General features: G+C 49.2%; 1 protein-coding gene and 1 pseudogene across 1 annotated transcript in view; one reads left to right on the top strand and one right to left on the bottom strand.

Moving 5' to 3' along the window:
• Positions 1–555: 555 nt before the first annotated feature.
• SCARA5 (scavenger receptor class A member 5) overlaps positions 556–25,258 on the bottom strand; it is a 133,760-nt gene continuing 109,057 nt past the window's right edge. The window contains exons 8-9 of the mRNA XM_055577794.1: positions 13,412–13,606; positions 556–2,679 (exon numbers count right to left, since the gene is read on the bottom strand). Coding sequence (XP_055433769.1) covers positions 2,543–2,679; positions 13,412–13,606 — 332 coding nt within the window. The 3' untranslated portion in view covers positions 556–2,542. The remainder of the gene's footprint in view (positions 2,680–13,411; positions 13,607–25,258) is intronic.
• On the top strand, positions 13,850–13,940 carry LOC129651898 (uncharacterized; annotated as a pseudogene).

Here is a 25,258-nt window from a genome sequence, read left to right as displayed (position 1 = left end):
TTCTCACTGGGGGGTTCACAGACCTTGGGTGGTCTTCTTCTGTGTTAATGGAACTCTGGATGAAAGCACATCCCCAAGTAAGAATTCAGTCGTGTTTGACTCTCCGTGACCCCACTCGGCTCCTCTGTCCATGGAATTCTCCAGGCAAGAATACTGGAGTGGGTTGCCATTTCCTACTCCAGGGGATCTTCCTGTCCCAGGGATCAAATTTGGATCTCCTGCATTGCAGGGAGGTTCTTTACTGTCTGTGCCAACAGCTCTGGAGAAGTGAGAAATTGACAGGTGCACTTACCTTTAGGAATACAAAGCAATTCTCTTATAAGCTGGGTCTTGATTATCATTCTTTTGCTTGAGACCCTTTCCTTAGGTTACCTAATAGGTAACTTAAGACTTCATATGCCATCAAGTTCTTGGTCTAGACTATGTTTATTGTCCTCTGGAAGTATTAAGGCAGCTTCTCATAAGCTGCCCATTCTACCGATTCCTGCTGAAAAATGATCAGACCTATGCAATTTTTGCCCGCCCCCTTCCCATGCTCACTGGGTTTTCATGAGAAAAAATGTGAGGGAAACTTGTTAGCATCATGTTTTCAGCTTTATTGAAATTCTTACAAAAGGTCTGATGTATTTTAGGCCTGGCCTAATTTCCCTTAGTCCCTGAAATACAGGATCATGGCTATTTCCACGTCCCTTTAAGTAGGAATGTAAACTAGTAGACTTTGCTTTTAAAGTTCAAACACATATCACCATGGTTTTTCACTGATGTAAAGCAAGACTTATGTTTTCCCAAATGAAAAGACCAAGTAAGAAAATCACATGGGTCTTCATTGGTGGGATAACTGGATTCTTTGTCAGAACAGACTTGGGGATTTATTTCACTTAATGTGACATTCTTCCACCTTGAGTATTTTCTTTTTTTAAAATGCAAACTTTGCGATGTACTGAGCTATGTAGTAAAGAGTGCCGTGTTCATATATGCATACATATATTGGCTCTGGAAAAAGATGCATGAGTACATGCATGTTATGTAAACATAGCAGATAATAGCATATTATAAGCAAAGAACAACCAATAGCATGTACTGGTTTAGTTGTCAGCCAGGAGCTTTGCTGGTCTTATCCCCAGAGGGTCCCAGCCATCGCTTTCCCCAGGCAGGCGATGCTCACCAGGTAGGACAGGTGATTGTGTATCTGAGGCGTGTCTGAGTCTGTGACTCCCCCAAGGTCGCTGGGCCTATGCTCACTCGCTACCATGAAGCTCCCCAGGCCTAGAACACAGAAATGCCCAGCAAGACCTCCTCCTCGTGTCAAAAGCAGACTCTGATCTCCCCATCACTAGGAAAGGGGTGCAGACTGAGGGCTCCCAGAGGCCCACAGCCTCTTCTTCCCCTAGATGTAGTAGGGAATCCGCATTTCCTTCCAGTCTTATAGGCTCCATCAGGACATGTGTTTTCTTGACCACAGGATGATACCCAAAGAGGCCTGGAAGGTTCTGTATCAGCTCTGAGACACAGGCAATGTGGCTTTAACCCTGATTGCCAGATGACTGAGGGATGGCCTTGGTTTAACCCAGATAGCTCCCATGTCACCCTCCAAATTCATCCTCCTATGTGGATGGTTGCCTTGGAAGCCAGTCACATCCAACCTTGAACTTACACCCTATGGGATTTGGAGTATGTAATCTTTTAGTCACACTTGTGCTGCACCCCAGCTTCTTGCTTGAGTCTAAGCAAAGACATATGAGAGTTCAGGTTGAAACAATGGTCTCATTCTCCATCTGACTGATAGGCTAGGTGAATGGGTCAGTCGAGTGCTACCTGGAGGTCAAGTGGTACCCAAGCCAGCATGACTTGCAGGAGTGCTGCAAAGTGATACATAAATTGAGCGCCCGAGATACTATGTAGCACACATGGCAGTCACTCAGTAAATGTTCCTTTCACTTGCCTTCTCGGAGTTCAGACTGGTTCCTGCAGGAGGCTGGCATCTCCCTCTCACTCCTAGAGCCGCCCCTCCTCTATGTCACTTTCCTGAACTAACAAACGCTGTGCAGAGGCAGAGTGAAGAGGGGAGGGTGAATCACTCAGGATCATCTCTTGCTGGTCAAAACTCTTGGCCTGAGGTTTGGGAATGATCTGCAGAGTAATCGACCTGGGATGCCTCCTGCCCATCTTCACTGCTGCATTGGTCGCCAGGATCCATCTGCAACTCACAGACCACAGAGAACATGGACAGGTAGCCCTGAGGGCACAGTGTTTAGAAGACTCTGGAAAAAGGCGATCCAGTCGACCAGGGCTCCAGGCAGGAACCGTGGTGGAAGGGAGAGGCAGGCAGTGGATCCCAGAGTTGTGCCTTGGAATAGATGTCCAAGAGGAGGAGGGTGACAGGTCACCGTGGTCCTGGGATGGGAATTACAGGGGTCTGGGGGTGCTGGGCTAGGCGCAGAGGGCAGAGGCATGGCCAGGGGATCTCTGAGCATTGCCCCCACCCCAGAAATGCAGGAAGGAGGCTCGGCAGCTGGGCCCAGACCTCGGGCTGTGCCCACCGTTAGTGTCTCTTGCACGTCACGCCAGCATCCTCAGCGTGCCCGCAGTTTGTCACTCCCCACTTGGAGAAGCTGCAGCGGAAGATGCTCTCCTCGGTGCCCTTGCAGGCGACATCGTCCATCCAAATTCTCCCTGTGCCTGTGGAGACAAGTGGACACGATGTCTTAGCAGAGATGGAGGAGCGCAGGACAGACGGGAGCACCGCTGTCTGTCCCGAGCTCTGCTGTCAACTCTCTAACCAAGTGGTTCCCCCTGCCTTCTCCACTCCACCAAGACCAACACGTCTTCTCTAGGCTCAGTTTCTTAAAAGCAGAATAAAAATAATTGACAGTGAGGATGGGTTTCCCTGGTGGCTCAGTGGTAAAGAACCCACCTGCCAGTGCAGGAGATGTAAGAGTCGTGGGTTCAATCCCTGGGTCAGAAGATTCCCTGAAGGAGGAAATAGCAACCCACCACAGTAGTCTTGCCTGAAGAATCCCATGGATAGAGGAGTCTGGTGGGCTACAATCCATGGGGTCACAAAGAGTCAGACACGAATTAGTGACTAAACAATAACCGTGATGGTATTTACTGAGCAGCTCCTATGTGTCGGGCTTCGTACACATATGATCTTTGTCCATTCTCACCATGGTGCTGTGAGATGGGCATGAATAACCCTTTTTCTAGATGGGAAAACTGAGGTTCAGAAAGCAATTGGTGCAAGGTTGCTCAGCTTGTAAGTGACAGAGTCTGAACTCAAGCCTAAGTCTTGCTGCCTCTCAGGCCCACACTTTATACAAGATGCTTAATAGCTTTTGAGACTTTGGCCATGCCACATAACCTGTGGGCTCTTAGTTCCCTGACCAGGGATCAAACCTGTGCCCCCCTGCAGTGGAAGCACAGAGTCTTAGCCACTAGACCACCTGGGAGATGTATCTTGCAGCCTTTGCTGCTGAATATTCAGACAAGACATAATCAGAGAGACAATGTCAGACAGATCTAACTCAGACAGATCCAGCACCCCATAACCAAATATCTCACTGTCAACATCACCTCCAGTATTTTGAAATTTAAAGCTGATGGTCTCACACAATGAGTGTCAAACAGTGGTCCTTAGAATGACAGCAGATCTCAGAAATTAACATTATCACCAGACATATAGGTTATGACAGGCAGAAGCATCCATAAGCATAAGCTAGGTTACGGTTCAGTAACAAACTAGGCCAGTTCCCAAAATACAAGGTCCCTAAGACAATCCAGCTGAGTTTTGCCCACCTGTTCACCCCGCCCTGTTCACTCAGGTCTTAGGAGGACCAACCTGACGGTCTGAAGGTGCCCATGTAGGGCGTCTTTAGTTGGTTTTCCCAGGATTGTACCCTAGTCTCAAGACACACAGACTTGGCATTGAGGTCTTCAATGAACGTCAAGAGGATAGGTCAGCTGGGTGAGGCTTCAAGGGAATGGACAGGGCTTGTCTGGGGTCAGAGGGGTCAGCGGAGAGGGGAGAAGTCACCTGGAGCCCCCACTGATGAACTGGCAGGGCCATCAACCATGTTCTGGTGGGTTCTCTGGGCTGATGGCCAAGCCACATCTTTAATGGTGGGAGCTCACTCGGGAGCCCTCTGGAATGCTGCCTGAGCTTCAGGGCGCCCATCTCCCATGGAGTCATTAGGTTAGAGCTTCGCTACTCAAAGTGTGATCCTAGATCAGTAGCATCAGAGTTTGTTAAAAATACACAACCTCATGCCCTGCCCAGGATCTACTGAACCAGAATCTACATTTGAACCAAGTGGTCCTGCATTGAAGTTTGAGAAGCACTGCTACTGCTACAGCTAAGTCACTTCAGTCGTGTCCGACTCTGTGCGACCCCATAGACGGCAGCCCACCAGACTCCCCCGTCCCTGGCATTCTCCAGGCAAGAACACTGGAGTGGGTTGCCATTTCCTTCTCCAATGCATCAAAGTGAAAAGTGAAAGGGAAGTTGCTCAGTCGTGTCCGACCCTTAGCGACCCCATGGACTGCAGCCCACCAGGCTCCTCCATCCATGGGATTTTCCAGGCAAGAGTACTGGAGTGGGGTGCCATCGCCTTCTCTGGTACAGCAGAAATAGGGCTTTACAACAAGTAGGACAAATCTCAAGTCTCAGCCCATCCCGGAGGACCATTGCAGTTGTAAAAGTGGGAGGGGATTCCCAGGACGTGAGACTTTTGGTGCTGAAGCTAAGTAAACTGAGAACCTACTGGGTAAACTTACTTGTTACGTTCAAGAGCTGGTACCAAAAATCATGGGGTTGAAGGTCAGAAACTGCGTTCCAATATTACCATGTCAATCTGGGCAAGTTAAACGAGGTAATTGTTGTTTAGTCGCTATGTAGTATCCAACTCTTTGCAACCTCATGGACTGTAGCCCACCAGGCTCCTCTATTCATGGGATTGCCCAGGCAAGAATACTGGAGTAGGTTGCCATTTCCTTCTCCAGGGGATCTTCCTGACCAAGGGATTGAACCTGAGTCTCCTGCCTTGACAGGCAGATTCTTCACTGCTGAACCACAAAGGAAGCCCAAACGAAGTAATAGTTCCTGTATTTTAAAGGGCTTTGAAATGCACCAAAACCCTACATGAAAGGCAGTTCAGGGATCCTAGCATCTGATCCTAATACCATGCCTCCTTGTCCCGTCACTCGGCAGCCAGACAACCTCTCCTTTTAGAGGAATTGTCGAGTATTGTTGTTGTTTAGTTGTTAAATCATGTCCGACTCTTTGAGTATTAAAATCCTTAAAACCTGTCACTCACCCTTGGACTGCATGGGAAATCCCTTTACAAAGAGCATCCAGGGAACAACTAAACCATTTTGCTGCCCAGTAAGAAGCTCCAATATTTTGGCCACCGAAACAAAGAGCCAACTCTTTGGAAAAGACTCTGATGCAGGGAAAGATTGAGGACAGGAGGAGAAGGGGGCAGCTGAGGATGAGATAGTTAGGTAGCATCACTGACTGCCATGGACATGAGTTTGAGCAAGCTCCGGGAGATGGTGAAGGACAGGGAAGCCTGGCGTGCTGCAGTCCATGGGGTGACAAAGAGTCGGGCATGACTGAGCGACTGAACAACAACAAATTGATTGCAAGGACTTAGTGGTTTGGACATATTTTTGTTATGCTGAGATATTCGGCATCTGCTCAAGGGATTGCTGAGCAGTGAACTAGGGGACAGACCTGGGAGGAGAGATCTCTTTCTGCTGTCTTTGTTCGTGTTATTTGTTCATCACAGCCTCTTCCCTGGCCGGATACAGTGTGCCTCTTACACAATAAGCCCTTTGAGGCTGAGCAAAAATTCTCAGATTAAATGTCTCCTGGAAAACACATCAGTTTACAAATTACCCAGGAAAAGGTTGCAGACCCAAGAGCTCCGTGGGATTAGTCACACCCAAAACAAATAAAGCAGCAAATGAAGGAGACTGACAAATACAAAACAGGCCCAAGGTTACCAGTCCTAATGTGTACACAGGATCACGGAACTCCAAACTCTAGTTGGGGTTTGGCTAGGGAGTTCTAGCTAATGTTCAGTCATGGAAGAGCTAATAAAATGAGGACTGCTGCTGCTGCTGCTAAGTCGCTTCAGTCGTGTCCAACTCTGTGCGACCCCAGAGACGGCAGCCCACCAGGCTCCTCTATCCCTGGGATTCTCCAGGCAAGAACACTGGAGTGGGTTGCCATTTCCTTCTCCAATGCATGAAAGTGAAAAGTGAAAGTGAAGTCGCTCAGTTGTGTCCGACCCTCAGCGACCCCATGGACTGCAGCCCACCAGGCTCCTCCGTCCATGAGATTTTCCAGGCAAGAGTACTGGAGTGGGTGCCATTGCCTTCTCCGAAAATGAGGACAGGGTTGTTAAATCAGCAATGCTCATATCTGCAGTTATTGGGACATCATTAAAGGGGCCAATGAACTCGCAGATCATCTCTGCTCCCCGCGTGTCAGAGAGGCTAGAACTCTCATGAATCCAGGTACCAATCATTGTGTCAGTTGACACCCATGAGAGCTGACACCTGACACTCATTGTGTGGCCTGAGCACCAGGAGGTCAGTATCACCCAGGAGCTCATCAGCAATGGCAGAGTCTTGCGCCCAGTGGAACCTGAACCTGGGTTTGATTCCTGTGTCGGGAAGATCCCCTGGAGGAGGGCACGGCGACCCACTCTAGTATTCTTGCCTGGAGAATCCCATGGACAGAAGAGCCTGGTGGGCTACAGTCACAGAGTCGGACACAATTGAAGTGACTAACACACTGTATCTTAACAGCATCTCCACCAGTCAGCATGCCTTCGAGTCCGAGAGCCCTGCTCTAGATTAGGTCTGCTCCTCCATGCTGGTTCTCTCCGTGAGCTCCATAACAAGCCCCATTAGGAAGCAGGAAGGGGGTTTTCTGTTCCCCCACTTTAGAGTCAGAAAACTGAAGCTATACGGTGAGGTTTTATCCTATGGAGGCAAAACTGGGACCAGAGGCCAGGTCTTCTGACACTTGGAGCCTTAGGGGCTGTTGGAATGTGAGGGGATGGTTGGGATGAGTAAGCAGAGATTTTATTTTATTCTCATCATTCATTCATTCAAGAAATAGTTAAGCATCTACTCCATGCTCAGTGCTATTCTGGGTGTTTGGGCTACATTAGTGAACAGAAAATGATTTTTTAAAAAACCCACTGCTGCTAAGAATATAAATTGGTGGAGAATAGTATGGAGGTTTCTCAAAAAATGAAAAACAGAATTACCATATGATTTAGCAATCCCACTTCCAGATACATATCCACAAGAAACAAAAACTAATTCAAGAAGATACATGCACCCCAATGTTCACAGCAGCACTGTAATTATACAGTTGCCAAGATAGGAGAGCAACCGAAGTGCTCATCAACAGAGGAGTGGATCAAGAAGATGCGGTATATATTATATATGCAATGGGATACTACTCAGCCACAGAAAAGAACAAAACTTTGCTACTTGCAGCAACATGAATGAACCCGGAGGGCATCACTCTAAGCAAAATAAGTCAGAAAAGTCAAATACTTTATGATATCACGTATAGGAGGAATCTAAGATAACACAACAAACTAACGACTATACCAAAAAATGCATATGTACAGAAAACAAATTAGTGGGTACCAGTGAAGGGGAAGGGGCAACCATGGATGGGGAACTGGGAGGTACAAACGACTGGAGGTAAGATAGGCTACAAAGATGTATTGTACAACATGGGGACTATAGCCAATATTCTGTTATAACTGTAAAGGGAAAGTAACCTTTAAAAATGGTACAAAAACAAAACAAGAAAAAACAAAAAGTTTTTGCTTCATGGAACTAATATTTGAGCTGCTGCATGTTTATTTAGAGTAATATTAATAGAAGGAATGAGTTACACTGACCCCTAAGGGCTGCCATCAGAGCACCACACAGAGGCAGGCAGGACAGCTATCAAATAGATATTTAAGAGAAAGAAAAACTGAGGCCCCAGAAAGGTTAGCAGACCTGTCCCACAACTATTACGGAAGGAGGAGACAGTGACCTCTGATGTCCAGCCAGTCTAGTCCCTGTTCCTTACAGAAGCACATATACAGTGCACATTATGGATCACTAAGAGGTGGCAAACCAAATTCAGCCCACTTCTTGCTTTTGTAAATAAAGTTTTATTGGAACATCTACCTTGTAGACTGTAGTTACTTTTGTCTGTAGTTACTTTGGTGCTACAACCGCAGAGTTGAATAGTTGTGAGACAAACCATCTAGCCCACAAAGCCTAAAATATTTACTTCTGGCTGGCCCTTTAATATTTGCTGACCCTTGCACTAAGCCACCTCCCAGTATTTAAATTTGATCTTAAGAAAAAAAAGAGCAAAAATGCTAATAATAATATAATTAGAATGGACATTCTCAATCCATCCATCCACCCCCACCTACGAATCCACCTGCATTTGTACCCATCCTCACCTCCTTTGTCTGTCTGCATGTTTCACAGATTTTCTCAGTGGGTCCAGGACCAGTTCCCTGGTGCTGCCCTGGTCTCACCCACTCCATCTCTTTCTGGACCCTGTTCCAGCCATCACTTCCATCTTCTCCAACTGCACTCCGTCCCTCTCCAACAGCTCTTGGACCAATTTAAAATAAAAAAAAATCATCTCCAAGTCTTTCTCACTTGGGTCTTTCCTTGTTTTTTTTCCCAGGGACACTGATCATTTAATTATTGAGCCCTGGCCAGGAAAAGTTTTATGGTGCCAAACCACCAAGAGCATGCCAGGCTCGGCAGTTTCTTGTATGGCTCGGGGAGGATGCAGATTCTGCAGGCACACAAGTTTCTTCCTTCCTTCTCTCCTCGCAGTCTCCTCTCGTTCCTCCTTCCTCCCTCCCACTTTCAGTTCAGTTCAGTTGCTCAGTTGTGTCCGACTCTTTGCGACCCCATGGACTGCAGCACGCCAGGCTTCCCTGTCCATCACCAACTCCCGGAGTTTGCTCAAACTCATGTCCATCGAATCAGTGATGCCATCCAACCATCTCATCCTCTGTCGTCCCCTTCTCCTCCTGCCTTCAATCTTTCCCAGCATCAGGGTCTTTCTAATGAGTCAGTTCTTCCCATTAGGTGGCCAAAGTATTGGAGCCACTTTATGCAGTACAACAGAGGATGAGATGGTTGAATGGCATCATCAGCTTGTTGGACATGTATCTGAGCAAACCCCAGGAGATAGTGAAGGACAGGGAAGCCTGGAATGCTGTCCTTGGGGTTGCAAAGAGTCAGACACGACTTTGCAACTGAACAACAGCAAATAAACTGAAAAAGAATTAACTAGGTGAAGAGGAGGGAAAGGCATTGCAAACCTGAGGAAGAGCAGGCGCTACGACATGGGAGATCAAAAACAGCTGTATGAGCTCAGGGCCCACATCTGGGTGCACGTGGCTGAAGGATGCTCCGCTGAGGAGTGAGGCACTTTAGGACAGAACTTGCTGCACTAAGCCGAGAAACCAGACTTGATCCTGAGAGCAGTAAAGACCCACTGAGCGTTGGGCAGGGGAGTGACAAGCAGGAGACCGTTTTAGAAAGAGCCCTGGTAGCCAGGAAGAGGAAGGCCTGGAAGAGGAGGTGGGGAGCAGGGCGTCCGGGAAGGAGCTCCTGGAGGGTGCCCCACCTCCTCCCAACAAGCAGCCAATGACTGCAGCTGGGCCTGCGCTGTGCTATTGCATGCCATACACGATCTCATTCTTCATTTGCCATCCTCCTGCAAAAGTGGGAGGGCTGAAGCCTGGGGAGGTTAGGAAGTCTGCTCCAGGACACCAGCCAGTAAGTGGCAGATATGGGATGCTAGCTAGGCTCTGACCTACAGCCTGAGCTCCAAGCCACTGCTCTACTCAGCCTGAGTTCCGAAGGCAAGAACAGTGAGAACAAAGAGGAAGGGACAGAGTCAAGGGCCCAAGAGGTCGACACGGGTAGAATCTGTAGGACCCAGGGACTCAACAGAGGAGGGACAGGGGAGTGGGTGAGGGGAAGGGGAGGGACAGGTCTGCAGTCCTGCCTGCAAGGACAGAAAGCACATCCGTAAGAGAAACAGAGACTATGGAAGGCGGGGCTGAGGCCAGGAGCCTGGGGGACTCCGTGAGGCTGAGGGTGAGCCGACTGGGGTCAGGAGTCTGGGCACCTGTCTGAAGGGAATCTGTGGTCAGAGGGGCATCTGGACCTGAGGTGCAACCCGCCCTCTGCCAGGAGAGGTGGGCATCCCCCGCCCCGCCCCACAGTTGGCAGGCAGGCGAGCCCTTCCCATGCTGTTTAGAATCTGTGAACATGTCCACCTCCCCCTAAACTGAACATGCTGAGGTCAGAGACTATGTTGTCAGAGACAACTCCACATCCCTGCGCTGAGCCTAGTGCCTGCCCATGGAAGGAGCCAGAAGCTGCTCTGGGAAGAAGGAACTGCAGCTGGGACAGGAGGCCCCATTTCCCTCTGTGGACCTGTGAGTAACACCTGGCCTGCCTACCTGCCCAGGTCTCAAATATCACATGACCTAAGTTACTGGACAATGATGGGGAGGTCGGGCCACAGTTCACTTTTAGGGCTTCCCTGGTGGCTCAGACAGTAAAGAGTCTGCCTGCAGCACAGCAGACCCAGGTTCAAACCCTGGGTCAGGAAGATTCCCTGGAGAAGGAAATGGCAACCCACTCCAGTATTCTTGCCTGGAAAATCCCATGGACAGAGGAGCCTGGCAGGCTACAGTCAATGGGGTTGCAAAGAGTCAGACACAACTGAGCCACTTCATATTCATATTTAATGGTGCACATCTGATGCAAATGTAGAATCGAGTCTGGCTTTCCACCACCTGATTTAAAAACTCCAGTGGCATTAATATATGATATTTTTATATATGTGGAATCTAGAAGAATTGTATAGATGATCCTATTGAAAGCAGAAATAAAGATACAGATGTAATGAACAAACGTATGAATACCAAGAAGGAAAGAGGAGTGGGTAGGAGGAATTGGGAGATTATGATTGACATATATAAGGGCTTCCCATGTGGCACCAGTGGTAAAGAACCTGCCTGGCAATGCAGGAGATGTAAGACTTGCAGGTTCGATCCCTGGATCAGGAAGATCCCCTGGAGGAGAGCATGTTAATCTGCTCTAGTGTTCTTGCCTGGAGAATCTCATGAACAGAGGATTGTCCTGGACTGGTGGGCTACAGTCTGTAGGTCTCAAAAAGTTGGACAAGACTGAAGTGACTTAGCATGAGTGACATATATATGACTATTGATACTATACATAAAATAGATAATTAATGAGAACCTACTGCATAGCATAGGGAACTCTACTCAATGCTCTGCAGTGACCTAAATGGGAAGGAAATCCAAAAAAGAAGGGATATATGTATATGTATTGGAGAAAGCAATGGCACCCCACTCCAGTACTCTTGCCTAGGAAATCCCATGGACGGAGGAGCCTGGTAGGCTACAGTCCATGGTGTCTCGAAGAGTTGAACACGACTGAACAACTTCACTTTCACTTTTCACTTTCATGCATTGGAGAAGGAAACGGCAACCCACTCCAGTGTTCTTGCCTGGAGAATCCCAGGGACGGGGGAGCCTGGTGGGCTGCCGTCTTTGGGATTGCACAGAGTTGGACACAACTGAAGCGACTCAGCAGCAGCAACAGCAGAAATTGACACAACATTGTAAAGCCACTACACTGGTAAAAATTGATTTTAAAAAGGCTTGAGTGACAATTGTAGGGCTTCCCCTCATGCCATAGGATACAAACACCAAGGAAGGATCTCCTGCATTGCAGGCAGATTCCTTACCGTCTGAGCAATCAGGGAAACCCGATATGTTCCAGTGTCTCCTAGTTTTTATTCTATGGGAACTCGAATTTGTATCTTACTTTTGTGTGAAAATTGTATAAATGTTAATTATGTTGAATTGGTTTCACAGTGCTTTTCAGATCTATCATATCCTTCTACTTCTCTGAATATTTGTTCTATTCATTTTTGAGAGGTTGATATTGAAACTCCAACTAAACATCTTAATTTATCTACTTTAAAAAATAAAGTAGAACTATATATAACCTGATTCTGTATTTTCCAAGTCTTCTGTAAAAGTGTTATCAGACTTTCATAATTAAAAAAAAAACATTTTTTTTTAAATCAAGGGGGGATGGAAGAGTTTTAGGCTAACCCTTCCTATGACAGTCAAATGGCCTAGTGCGGCTTTTCTAAAAGAATGTATGACTTTTCCCCCTAAAACGTTTTGCTTCCACATATTAGGGAGAAGTTGTCATCAGAGCCGAAAATGGGAAAGTGAGGACTGATTCCCCACTTCTGTTTCGCCTGCAAACAAAGATGGCAGCTTTCCTTGCAGAACACAGGCTGAGACCCAGGGCACAGCTTCAGGTGGGAGGGAAGCACTCGCCCCCGGTGGGCTGTTGTCTGTGGAGCTGGACCCTTTGAACTCCCTGCGCACTGGGCCTTTCAGTCCAGAGGCCAGGACGCTGGGGTCAATCGGCTGCCCTCCACCAGCTGTCACAACAGATTTCACAAGAGCGCTTCAGTGAGCGCGATTGTCTTCATGGGCTCACACTGGGCGGCTTGTAAACAAGAGATGTTTATTTCTCACAGATCCGGGGGATGCGAGTCCAAGGTCAGAGTGCCTGTGTGCTCGGATGCTGAGGTTCTAGGCAGAGCCCCCTTCCGACTAGGAGGCTCCTGTGTGTCCTCACGGAAGCGGGCAGAGCACCCTTAGGTTCCTTTACTAAGGTTCCATTATGAGAGCTCCACTTGTGAGTTCCATTTGAGAACTCCCCCTCAAAGGCCCCACCTCCTAATACCATCACATTGGGGGTCAGGATTTCGACATACGAATATGTTGTTGTTCAGTCACGCAGTTGTGTCTGACTCTTTGCAGCCCCATGGACTAGAGCCCACCAGGCTCCTCTGTCCATGGGATTCTCCAGACAAGAATACTGGAGTGGGCTGCCATTTCCTTCTCCAGGGGAATCTTCCTGACCCAGGGATGGAACTTGTGTCTCCTGCATTGCTGGCGGATTCTCCACCACTGAGCCACCAGGGAAGCCCATATGGATTTGGCTGGGGAAGGATGGGGTAGGGGGCCACAGACATTCAGTCCACAACAGCAGAGGCCAGCAGGAGACAAAAAGAGAAAGGGGGTCCAATTCGAGGGAAGGAAGGAATGTTCTAATGGTCAGAACTGTCTGGAGATGGATGGCTGGAGGCTGCAGGCCCCCCAAGGTGGGAAGGACCCAGGTGGAGGCCAGGTGGCACCCGGCAGGACTGCCGTCGAGGGGACCCCGGATGGGAGGGCAGGCCTAGGACTCGGGTCCCTCGCCCCACGTTGTCCTCTGGTGGGCGCCCTACCTTGTCCGAACTGAGCGGTTCGGTGCACGTCCTCCGCGCCAGGGAAACCCAGCATGCGGCACACCACGTCCCCGTCCTTCTTGTCCCAGCCGTCGTCGCACACGGTGCCCCAGCGCCGCTCGTGGTACACCTCCACGCGGCCCTGGTGCGGGCCCGAGCCGTTCACCAGCCGTACCATCACTGCCTCCACGCCACCTGCCAGGAGCAACGCAGGATCACGGTCACGCCCCCGAGCCTGGACACAGCAGCGCCCCCCAGGAACCCTCCCCGGCTCCTCTTCACCACCGGGCGTGGGGAGGACGCTGGGGCTCCAGTGAAGGTCAAGCAGGCAGCCAGCAGAAACCATGGTGTCACCCCTGCCCTTCTCTCCACCTTTTTTAATACTTTTTTTTTCAGAGTAGTTTTAGGTTCATAGCAAAATTGAAAAGCAGGAACAGTGCTGGCTTTGGCATGCACGCGCTAAAACTGGAACGATACAGGGAAGACTAGCAAGGATGACATGTGAATTCATGAAGCATTCTATAATTTTTTTTTTACAGCTACAATAGAAATCTAATACAAATTTCTGCATGGATTGCATAAATTCTTGCTAATTACTGATCATTATTTAATCACTTTATTCAAGATCAAGGTGAAATCCAAATTTAGTAATTATAGCACTAAATAAAAATGTGAGAACTGGCTTTTCCCTTTATATTTGGTGATGCTAGATATCCTATGAAATGAAAAAAGGAAAAACTTAAAAAAGAAAGAAGGTATAGACCCCCCCCACCACCCCCAACATGGATAGCTTCCTCCCCAACGATCAACACCTGCCTCCAGAATGGTACATTTTTTATAATCTATGAACACACAGAGACATGTCATAACCACCCAGAGTAAAGAGTTTACACCAGGGTTCACTCTTGGTATTGTCCATTCTATGGTCTGGACAAATGTATAATATGTATTCACCAACATCAGTTCAGTTCAGTCGCTCAGTTGTGTCCAACTCTTTGCGACACCATGAAATGCAGCATGCCAGGCCTCCCTGTCCATCACCAACTCCCGGAGTTCACGTCCATCGAGTCAGTGATGCCATCCAGCCATCTCATCCTCTGTTGTCCCCTTCTCCTCCTTCCCCCAATCCCTCCCAGCATCAGAGTCTTTTCCAATGAGTCAACTCTTTGCATGAGGTGGCCAAAGTACTGGAGTTTCAGCTTTAGCATCATTCCTTCCAAAGAAATCCCAGGGCTGATCTCCTTTAGAATAGACTGGTTGGATCTCCTTGCAGTCTAAGGGATTCTCAAGAGTCTTCTCCAACACCACAGTTCAGAAGCATCAATTCTTCAGCGCTCAGCCTTCTTCACAGTCCAACTCTCACATCCATACATGACCACAGGAAAAACCACAGCCTTGACTAGACGAACTTTTGTCAGCAAAGTAATGTCTCTGCTTTTGAATATGCTATCTAGGTTGGTCATAACTTTCCTTCCAAGGAGTAAGCGTCTTTTAATTTCATGGCTGCAGTCACCATCTGCAGTGATTTTGGAGCCCCCCAAAATAAAGTCTGACACTGTTTCCACTGTTTCCCCATCTATTTCCCATGAAGTGATGGGACTGGATGCCATGATCTTCGTTTTCTGAATGTTGAGCTTTAAGCCAACTTTTTCACTCTCCACTTTCACTTTCATCAAGAGGCTTTTTAGTTCCTCTTCACTTTCTGCCATAAGGGTGGTGGCATCTGTATTTACCAACATAGTATCCTGCAGAATGGTTTCACTACCTAAAAAATCCTCTGTGCTCCATCCCTTCATCCCAACCCCCACCCCTTAGCCCCTGGCCAACACTGATCTTTTTCCTGTCTCCATAGCTTTGCTTTTCCTATAATGCCATATAGTTGGGATCATACAGTATGTAGCCTTTTCAGATTGGCTTCTTTCATGTAGTAATATGCATTTAAGGCTCCTTTTTCCATGGCTGGATAGCTCATTTCTTTCTAGCACCAAATAATGTTCCATTGCCTGGATGTACTATGGTTTAACTATCCATTCACCCAATGAAAGGCATCTTGGAAGGAATTATGAATAAGGCTGCTACAAACATTCATGTTCGGGGTTCTGTATAGACATAAGTTTTCAATTCATTTGGGTAAATACCAATAAGGAGGATTGCTGGGGTGTTTCCTGGTGGCTCAGCCGGTAAAGAATCTCCTGCCAGTGCAAGAGATGAAAGAGATGCGGGTTCGATCCCTGGGTCAGGAAGATCCTCTGGAGAAGGGAATGGCAACCCACTCCAGTATTCTTGCCTGGAAAGTCCCATGGACAGAGGAGCCTGGTGGGCTATAGTTCATACAGGTCACCAAGAGTCAGACATGACTGAGCAACTGAGCACCTCATGCACCCGTCATCCCTGACTATTCTTTGCACATGAGTTTATAAGCTCCAGCCAGGTTATCAGAAGAGGCTGAGAATGAGCAAGAGAGCAGAGACTCCTCCAGATGGAAAACAATGAGCGCAGCGGGACTCAGAGGCCAGGTCTGAGACAGAGACACCACCCGGGAGCCGTCACAACAAGCCAACCTGGAGCCGGCAGCCACAAACACAACCTGGCCCGGGCTGGGCGTCTGGCCCTGGCGTGTTGGCTGAGGCTGAAACGTCAGTCTTGATTTCTCCCAGACCTGCCTCGCCTCTGTCAGCACCCTGTCACCGTGGGCCGTGGGCCACGCCAGCCCAGGAGGCTGCCAATGGCAGTCTCCGTGTGGGGTCATCAGTAAAGGGAGAGTGGCAGGAGGAGGCTGTGCCTCCCAGAGCAGGCGAGGCCGAGTTCAAGGTCCAAATAACAGGAAGAAGTGTGGTGCGGTACAGGCAGCCCAGCTGACGTTCAGAGATGCCCCCTTATCCTCCGCTCTGGCCAGCCTCGCTCACTGTACTCACTTCTTCATCTTGCCAAATAAGTGACTGACCATCTGTTAGGAGCCTGGTCCTGTTGTAGGAGCGATGCATAGATCCGTGAACAAAGTGTCTGCCCTCATGGACTCTATTGTAGTGGAGGAGACTAGTCACAGAGCTGGGAAACAAATTCAAATATAACTATGGCCAGGTAGTGATGGTGTAGAGACAAGAACAGGAACACAGGAAGGGAATGGAGCATGGAGGGTGCCAGGCTGGGGACACAAGGAAAGGAGTGGAGGGTGGGGGCCACCGTCTTAGACGGGGAGACAGGGAAGGAGATGGGTAGAGGGTGCCATTATAGACAGGAAGACAAGGAAGGGAATGGAGCTTGAGGGGGTGCCATTTCAGATGGGGAGACAAGGAAGACCTTGAGTGGGGACCTGAAAGAGCTGAGGGAGAACACGAACCCCTGTATCTTAGGAAAAAAGCTGCTCTGTACTCTGGCCTAACATTTTCACGTCCTTTAAATCTCAAGCTTGGATGTCACATCTCCCAAAAAAAGCCTCCTGTGGTCACCCATTCCCATCCAAGACCCCTTCTGCGGACATATCTTATCACTTCGTGTAACAGTTGCCTGTTGACTCTTTAGGACACTGGGAGAATTCTGAGGCCAGGTCACATAGCCTGATGCAGGGCCTGGTACTTCGACGTGCCCAGGCTGGGCCCAGTGAAAGCATGCACAAATGAATACACTCAGATAGCATGTACCCCGGAGGGCAGGTCCTGTCTAGTGGACACAGCCAGTGACTTTGTTGGGAGCCTGAATGGAGAGTCAGCAACATGGCTACCAATGTTTCCAACACCCTCCTTATTACATCTTCATCTCTTCTACTCAGTCCCCGCACTGACATCTTCTTTCGGTAGGACGACCCCAGGGTTCTGGACCCAGAACTCAAGCTGTTGGTTTGATGACCATACATTCTACATGAGAAAATAAGGATGTGGTCTGACATGTGATTATAGTGAGTGCTGAAGGAAATCTGGAAAGTGTCACTTGGATGCTGAAATGTTAGAGTTCCCAGGAGGCTTCAATGTATATGGAAGTGGCAAAAGAATATTTGGAAACAGGACAACTTCAAAACATTGGAAGCATACGGTAACCATAATTATGGGGCTCAGAGCATCAAGTTCAAGACTGTTTCTGCCCCATGCTCCCCACACGCCAAACAAGGTCACAGCCCCCATCAGTCTCGGGGATGTGTGTGTCCCCCAACCCACGCACACCCAGACACCAGACACCAGAGTTGATTCATCAAGCACTGAAGCCTGTCCGTTGTCACTTGTTCCCAGGTCCCCCAGATCCAGGAGTTCTCCCTACAATGGAGGCTGAACACAGTCCCTTGCCCACGGGGTCAGCAGACACTGCAGGTCCCAAAAAAATCAATGAGGCAAATTTTGATCTAGCGCCATCTTATGGAACATAGCACTAAGCTATGATTTTTTTTTTTTTTTTTTTTGATGTGGACCATTTTTTAAGTCTTTATTGAATTTGTTACAATATTGCTTCCATTTTCTGTTCTGGTTCTTTGGACTCAAGGTATATGGGAGCTTAGCTCCCCAACCAGGAATCAAACCCACACCCCCTGCATTGGAAGGTGAAATCTTAAGAACAGGACTGCCAGGGAGGTCTCTAAGCTATAATTTTTTTTTTTTAAGCTATAATTTTTTAATCCTTTCTTCCCCCTAACAGGAGCGCATCCCTGTGGCTACCACCCTGAGGAAAACCATAAGCTGAGATTTGATCTGATTATGATGCTAACTGCCCCAATGAGGGACTCAGACAGTCTAAAGGGGCAGTCCCACGAACAGTAAGCCTGGCCTGCTTTGCCCTAAGAGCTACAGGGGCGGCCAGAGGCAGGCCGTACCCAGGCCGAGCTGTCATGCCACCTTCGGGAATCCGCCTGGGGAACCCCCCAATGAAGCCAACGCTGACTTCCTCTCCAGCCTGAGACGAACGTCACGACTTGCTAAGAGGTTTGGGTTTCTGTGGGCAGAGGGTGTAAACTCTGCCTTTTCCCAGCAGTTTCTGCCCTAGAGCAACGCTTTCCCACCAAGCAAACCACCACCACTGGGAAATGCGTTCACCCCACAGCTGTGTCAGCCCCAAGAATGAGAGGCGGTGTCCAGGAGGCTGCGTCAGCCTGTGCCCAATGCCCCCCACCCCACATGCCCCGTTATACTTCCTGTAAGTCCAGCGAGCTAATTCCTTAGACATCCACCCAGAGTGGTCCCCATGGAGTGTGCCTGGCTGTTTGGGGTCAAGGAGATGCCTCTCTCTGTACAGGACAGTAGAGGGAGGTGGAAGGCAGTGGTTCGGATTGTTCAGAACCCAGGCACTGGGACTTCCCTGGCTGTCCAGTGGTTAAGACTTGGCCTTTCAAGGTAGGGGGTTTGGGTTTGATCCCTGGTTGGGGAGCGAAGATCCCACATGGCTCAGGGCCAAAAAACCAAAACATAAAACAGAAGCAGTATTGTAACAAGTTCACTAAAGACATTAAAAATGGTCCTCATAAAAAGAAAATCTTAAAAAAATAAAACTCAGACACTCCTAACCCAGTAGACAGAGGGGATGGCTCAGGTGGGGACAAAGGTCCTCACGCTTTCACAACTTCATGTTACTTCCCTTAACAGCTGCCCTTGACCAACAGGTCTCCACTTCCTTCTTCACTTTCCACCACAGTGAAGCCCCAGGAAGTCCTTCCTGAGCAAAATGTTGGCACGCAACCCTGAAGAACCCACTGTGCCCAAGCAGTTCCCATGTGGATATCTGGGTTTGATTCACCAAGGGAACCCCCTGAGTGAAGAGGATATGACATCCGTTCTCTTGTTCAGTCTACTCTGCAGACTGGAATCTACCTGGACATGTGCCCACGGTTTGCAGGTGGAGAGTAGGGACCACCACTGGGTTCCCCACCCTGCTATCTACAGGAAGAGTTCCGCCCACACTCCACCTCTGCTCTGGGAGACCCGAGCTCAAGAGAAATACCGAGCACCGCTCCTCACTGAACACCTGGAGGATGAATGGAGAGTTGCTAACTTGACAGCCTGTCCCAAGCCCTTGGCCACTAAATCCTGGGCAGAGTTTTTCCTGGTTACCACTCATAGCAGGGACACTCCACTGCTCTGTTTCCCCTACAGCTCCAGATTTGGGGTCACAGATTCTCCTCTGCTTCTTTTTTCTGAGTCTTTGTTGCTCTGCATAGACTTTCTCTAACTGTGGTGAGTGGGGACTGCTCTTCACTGTGGTGTCCAGGTCTCTCATTGCAGCGGCTTCTCTTGTTGCAGAGTGCAGGCTTTAGGTGCACAGACTTCATTAGCTCTGGTGCATGGGCTTAGTTGCTCCTCAGTATGTGGAATCTTCCCGGACCAGGGATCAAACCTGTGCCCCCTGCATTCGCAGGTAGATTCCTATCCACTACATCACCAGAAAAGTCCCAGATCTGCCTTTTTATACAAGGCAGCAGACAGAGAAGAGTCCCTTCCATCACAGCCTCAAACAGCAGCATCACTTTTTGTCTGGCTGAGTAACCACAGGAGAGGAAGCTGATATAGGAAACCCAGAGCAGGAGACTGGCCCTTTCTGGCTGGGTAGGCTCCTTGCTCTCTCCCAGATCAAAGGGTTTAATCATTTCACCAGCAAGTTTTCCAGCGCTTCAATCGTTCTAAGCCCTGCTGGGAGCTTTCTGCCTAGCTGCAGGACCAGACCATGGAACCCACCTCCTCATTCTCTGACCTGCTCTGCTGACCCTGCCCACTACCCAGGCCACTCCTGGGATTGACAATGAGGCTCTCATCCACCCTCCTGAAGCAAGACCTCAGGTATGCTCTTAGCCCCTCAGTTAAACAGGGTGGCCCCTCAGGCACAGATGAGGTCAGACTATGAAGAAGAAGAAAATATGATATATGGATGAAGAAGCCTTTGCATTTTCTGGCGATACCTCTAGCAACAACTTCTTCACACTTGTTGTGGGTTACAGATGTCACCACTGTTTGACACATGCAGCTTCTTCTAGGTAATCGCCACAGTGTCTGTGGGCTTTTCTAACCATCACAAGGAGATCAAATCGGTCAATCCTAAAGGAAATCAACTCTAAATATTCATTGGAAGGACTGGTGCTGAAGCTGAAGCTCCAATACTTTGGCCACCTGATGCAAAGAGCCAACTCATTGGAAAAGAACCAGATGGTGGGAAAGACTGAGGTCAGGAGGAGAAGTGGGTGGCAGAGGATGAGATGGTTGAACGGCATCACTGACTCAATGACCTGAATTTGAGCAAACTCCAGGAGACAGTGAAGGACAGGGGAGCCTGGCACACTGCAGTCCAGGGGTCAAAAAGAGTCAGACAAGATTTAGCAACTGACCAACAACAACAAACCACCACAAATAATGCCGAAACCTAGAAGGGGTAATAGAGAGCTGAGCAGAAGCATAAAGAAGCAAGGAAGGTGGAATGAATAAGCCATGTTGGACATGAGACACTAGAGTGAAGACATGAACCCCGGTCCTGAGGCCACCAGAACTGTCTTGGATTCTAAAGACCTTGTTCCAAGCTCTGCAAGCCTACAGTCTTACAAACCCTAGTCTTCTGAAGTCTTCCTGGGTGTCCTTACCATATACCCACATTACTTGAAGTGACCCAGTGAGTCTCTGGTCCTTGTTACCAAAAATGCCCATAGACAGCACCTGTGATCCCATGCACCCATCGAAGGGCTGGTTAGCTACTCGCCTCTTGGGTGTTGAGTCGGGTGGGGAACTCAGATGGAGGGAAGCATGGTGATCCCTGTGGGGAGGCAGCAGGGGAGAGTGGCATGAGGCTGATTCTGGACTTAGAAACAGGGTTTCAATTCTGGCTCCACTAAAGACGCGATGGGACTGCTCTCTACTTACCTCTCCTTACAATGGGGAAAATGGTGATGGTTGGGAGCAAGTACGCATGTCAAGGACTTGGCCCGTCATGGACACCCATCACTGTGAGCCCCACCCACCAGCCTGCACTTTGCCCAGCAACCTGAGGCATCTTCACGACTTATGAAGATCGCTTGGGTACCAGTGGCCCCATCAGGGATGTATCCCTTTTTAAAAAAAAAAAAAAGGCCATGCAGTGAAGCATGGAAAATCTTAGTCCCTAACCAGAAATCGAACCTGTGCCCCCTGCATTGAGAGCATGGAGTCTTAACCACTGTGCTGCCGGGGAAGTCCCCAAGATATACTCTTGAGACTCTTGTTGCAAAGCAAGCCTGCAGCTTGGGGAGTGGGGAAAATGGTGGGGGGAGGGGGGGCAGGCTCAGCCCTCCAATTGGATTAATCTCATCCTAACTTCCTCTGCTCTCCCCAGGGCTCAGTTCCTGGCTTCTTAGCCTGGGAGGGGAGGGGGACAGGGGCGTCGGCAGAAGACTGGCTCCTGCTGTCAGCAAGTTTCTACTCACTAATGCAAGCTGGATGTGATTCGTTAGGCAAGACTGCTCCGGAACGGTCTAGGAATGTGAGCCAGGGCTGAGGCCACTCGGGGGCTCCCAGCACAAATCTAGTATGTAGGGATTCTGTTTTCAAAACAAATCCTTGCTCTCTTTGCCTTGTAGACAAATAGGTAGGAGAAGCAAGGTCCTAGACAAAGCAGGCTGGGTCTACCCCAGGTGCCCTGGCCTTGGCATTGAATGTCAATGTTGGCCTTGAACCCGCCCCTCTCCCCCGCTGCATATACAGCATTCCTCTCCACTCTGTATCAGGCCTGACAGCTGCTCATTCTGCCTCTGGGAATGGAAGGGAACTTGACAGTATCTCTGGGGAATCCATTCCAGGATTTTAAAACCTGCATCTGGTTTCACTCACGGGGCGCTGGCATCTCTGGATGGCTCCAGGGTTTTTTTCATCCAATTATTCCCTACCTTACTTTACTCTATTTACTTTGGGTTTCAGGGTTATAATTGAGGGGGCAAGATGCCGACTATCTTTCTCTAGCGTCTGGTGGGAGCACAGCCGAGGGAGTGGCTGCATTATTCTGCCTCTCCGTGGGCCTGGGAGAGGACAGTTTAACAACCAGTAGCTACCATCTTGTAACTGGTTTTGAGAGCTAGGGTACCCTTTAGAACTACCCACTGCCTATGGGGCTTGTCTGCACCTGGCTTAGAACCATCCCAAACTCAGCGACAACAAAGGCGGATTCTGCCAGGGAGAGATTTCAAGTCAAGGATGGATGACGAAGGGAACTCATGGACACCTAGTGTCTGCATGGGGCGGCACGTCAGGCCCGGGGCAGAGTGCTTTAACCACGGCTTTGCTCATTTACTCTGCTCGATGGCTCCATGAGTTAGTCATTATGACCTTCCCTGAAGAGAGGAGAAATGGGCCCAGAAGAGTCAAATAACTTGCCTAGGGTCACATAGCTGCTCCGAAGTGGAGCCGGGGAGGACAGCAAAGGCCCTTCATTTTCAAACCACAGAGCCGGCTGAACACTGAAGACAAGTATTTCCCTCTCCACATGAAAAGTGCCTTTCATCTGTCTCCCAGCAGTCCTCTGGAGCTGCAGGAAAGCGTGTCTTTAGGAGTAAGAGAAAGAGCCTGGGACATCAGCAGTTCCTGGCCATAGGATGTCTCTAAGAATCACCTGAGTGCTTCAAAATCAACCAGGAGGTGCTCTATTTAAAATGGATAACCAACAAGGACCTGCTGTCTAGCACAGGGAACTCTGCTCAATGTCATGTGGCAGCCTGGATGCGAGGGGAGCTTGGGGGAGAATGGATACATGTATATGGTTGGCTGAGTCCCTTTGCTGTCCACCTGAAACTATCATAACATTGCTTATCAGCTATACCTCCGTATAAAATAAAAAGTTTTTTTTTTTAAAAGATCAACCAGTGGGAAAGTGGGGAAGGGAAATTTCTGAACAGATGGCAGGTGTTGTAAATGTCCAGCCAGGGTTAAAAGCACTGCTGTAGGGGACAGATCTAGGGTCAAGCCTGGGCTATGCAACTTCACAGTAGCTGGGTCTTGTGCAGTGGTCCCTAACCTTTTTCCAGCCAGGCTCTGCTGCAGGGCATCACTTCTAAACTGTAGGCTGGTCTGTGGGTGCGCCTTATAAAATGCTCTTTCCTAATGGTGCAGACGTGCGTGCTATGTCGCTTCAGTCGTGTCTGACTCTTTGCGACCCAGTGGATTATAGCCCACCAGGCTCTTCTGTCCATGGGGATTCTCCAGGCAAGAATACTGGAGAGGGTGGCCATGCGCTTGCACCAGGGACCCATTTCATGGATGACAATTTTTCCACAGACTGGGAGGAGGGAGGGGATGGTCTCAGGATGATTCAAGTGCATGACATTTATTGTGTGCTTTATTTCCATTATTATTACATCGGCTCCACCTCAGGTCATCAGGCATTACATCCTGGAGGCTGGGACCCCTGCTGTAAGGCACATCAATGCCACCTCCTCCAGGAGGACCTCCCTGACCCATGGCCCCCACACATGAGAAATCGCCTAGCACCGTTCCCTCAGCCAGCTCCCATGCCCCCACCACAGTCAGCTCTGGAGAAGACAGGCATTCAACATTCTTGTGGTTCCCACCCGTAGCCTCACTTGCAGGCAGAAACCTGACATGCTGCCATCAACAAATGGTACTAAGTGAGTGAGCGACTGGATGAATGAATGGATGAGGGGCTCCCGGAACAGAACCAATCTCTAAGTACCTCAGACCCTGCTGGGATATGCATCAGAAGGGCCCAAAAGTCCAGGGAACTTTGCTTCTCAAGAGACAAGAGGAGGGGAAACCCGGCATAATCCTGAAATCTCACAGCTCCTTTAGGTGTGTTTATCTTGCCTTCCAGACCCTGCCAAAGCAAAACAAGTCAAAAGACAGGAGGTTGTGGGGAACAGAAATAAACACGTGGGGCTGGGAAAATAGGCTCTGATGCTCTGCAGCTGCAGAGCAGAGCCCCAGGGATAATCTAGACCGGCTGCCCTTTAAGGAGGCTGAACTTTTCTTCTCCTGCGAAGAAAGAACTCTCCGTGCCCCCCAGCTGGCCTGCAGCACGAGGGCTCTGTGCTGCCCAGACAGGGCACTGCTCTTTCCCCTGACATCCACGGTAAATGTGGTCCGTATGCGAAGGACAGGAGCCATTCCACAAGCCTAAGGAATTTCCAGCCAGGCTCTGCTGGAGGGCATTGCTTTTAAACTGTGGTCTTGCCTGTGGGTGCACTTTATAAAATGCTATTTCCTAATGGTGTGGGTGTGCGTGCTAAGTTGCTTCAGTCGTGTCCAACTCTGCGACCCTATAGACCGTAGCTGGCCAGGCTCCTCTGTCCATGGGGATTCTCCAGGCAAGAATACTGGAGTGAGTTGCCAGGCCCATGCCGTGCCCAGGAAGGTCAGGGGATCTTCCTGACCCAGGAATTGAACCCTAACTGACTCTAAATATGGTGCTTTATGCCTCCTCAAAGCATTTTTCTTAGGTCTCATTTGATCTTTGCAGTCCTCCTCCGGGGTGGTGGGTATGATACCCATTATACAGATGAGGAAACTGAGACTCAGAAGGAAAGTGACTTCCCCAAGGTCACGTGATAAAGTGGCCACACGTGGTCTCCAGTCCAGCAGTCCCACAGGTCACTGTACTGTGTCTTTGATTGAGGGGGGAGGTTTATTATTGGGCAGAAAGAATGGCAGAAGTATCTCCCAATTATCACTGTCCTTTTTATGCTGGATTATTTTTTCTTAACTGTTGGCTCACCCATTGGCCCCCTCAACTCTACTGCGTATCTTTAGAAACCAGGAGTTTGTCTTGGCTGATTTTGTTTCTCTAATGCCCTGTGGGGCTTCAGCAGTGGCTCAGCAGTCAAAGAATCCACCTACAATGCAGGAGATGCAGGTTCAATCCCTGGGTCGAGAAGATCCCCCGAAGAAGGAAAGAGCAACCCACTCCAGT

The sequence above is a fragment of the Bubalus kerabau genome, chromosome 4, assembly GCF_029407905.1.
Source record: "Bubalus kerabau isolate K-KA32 ecotype Philippines breed swamp buffalo chromosome 4, PCC_UOA_SB_1v2, whole genome shotgun sequence".
In the NCBI taxonomy this organism is placed as follows: Eukaryota; Metazoa; Chordata; class Mammalia; order Artiodactyla; family Bovidae; genus Bubalus; species Bubalus kerabau.
This window is presented reverse-complemented; position numbering and strand designations above follow the sequence as displayed.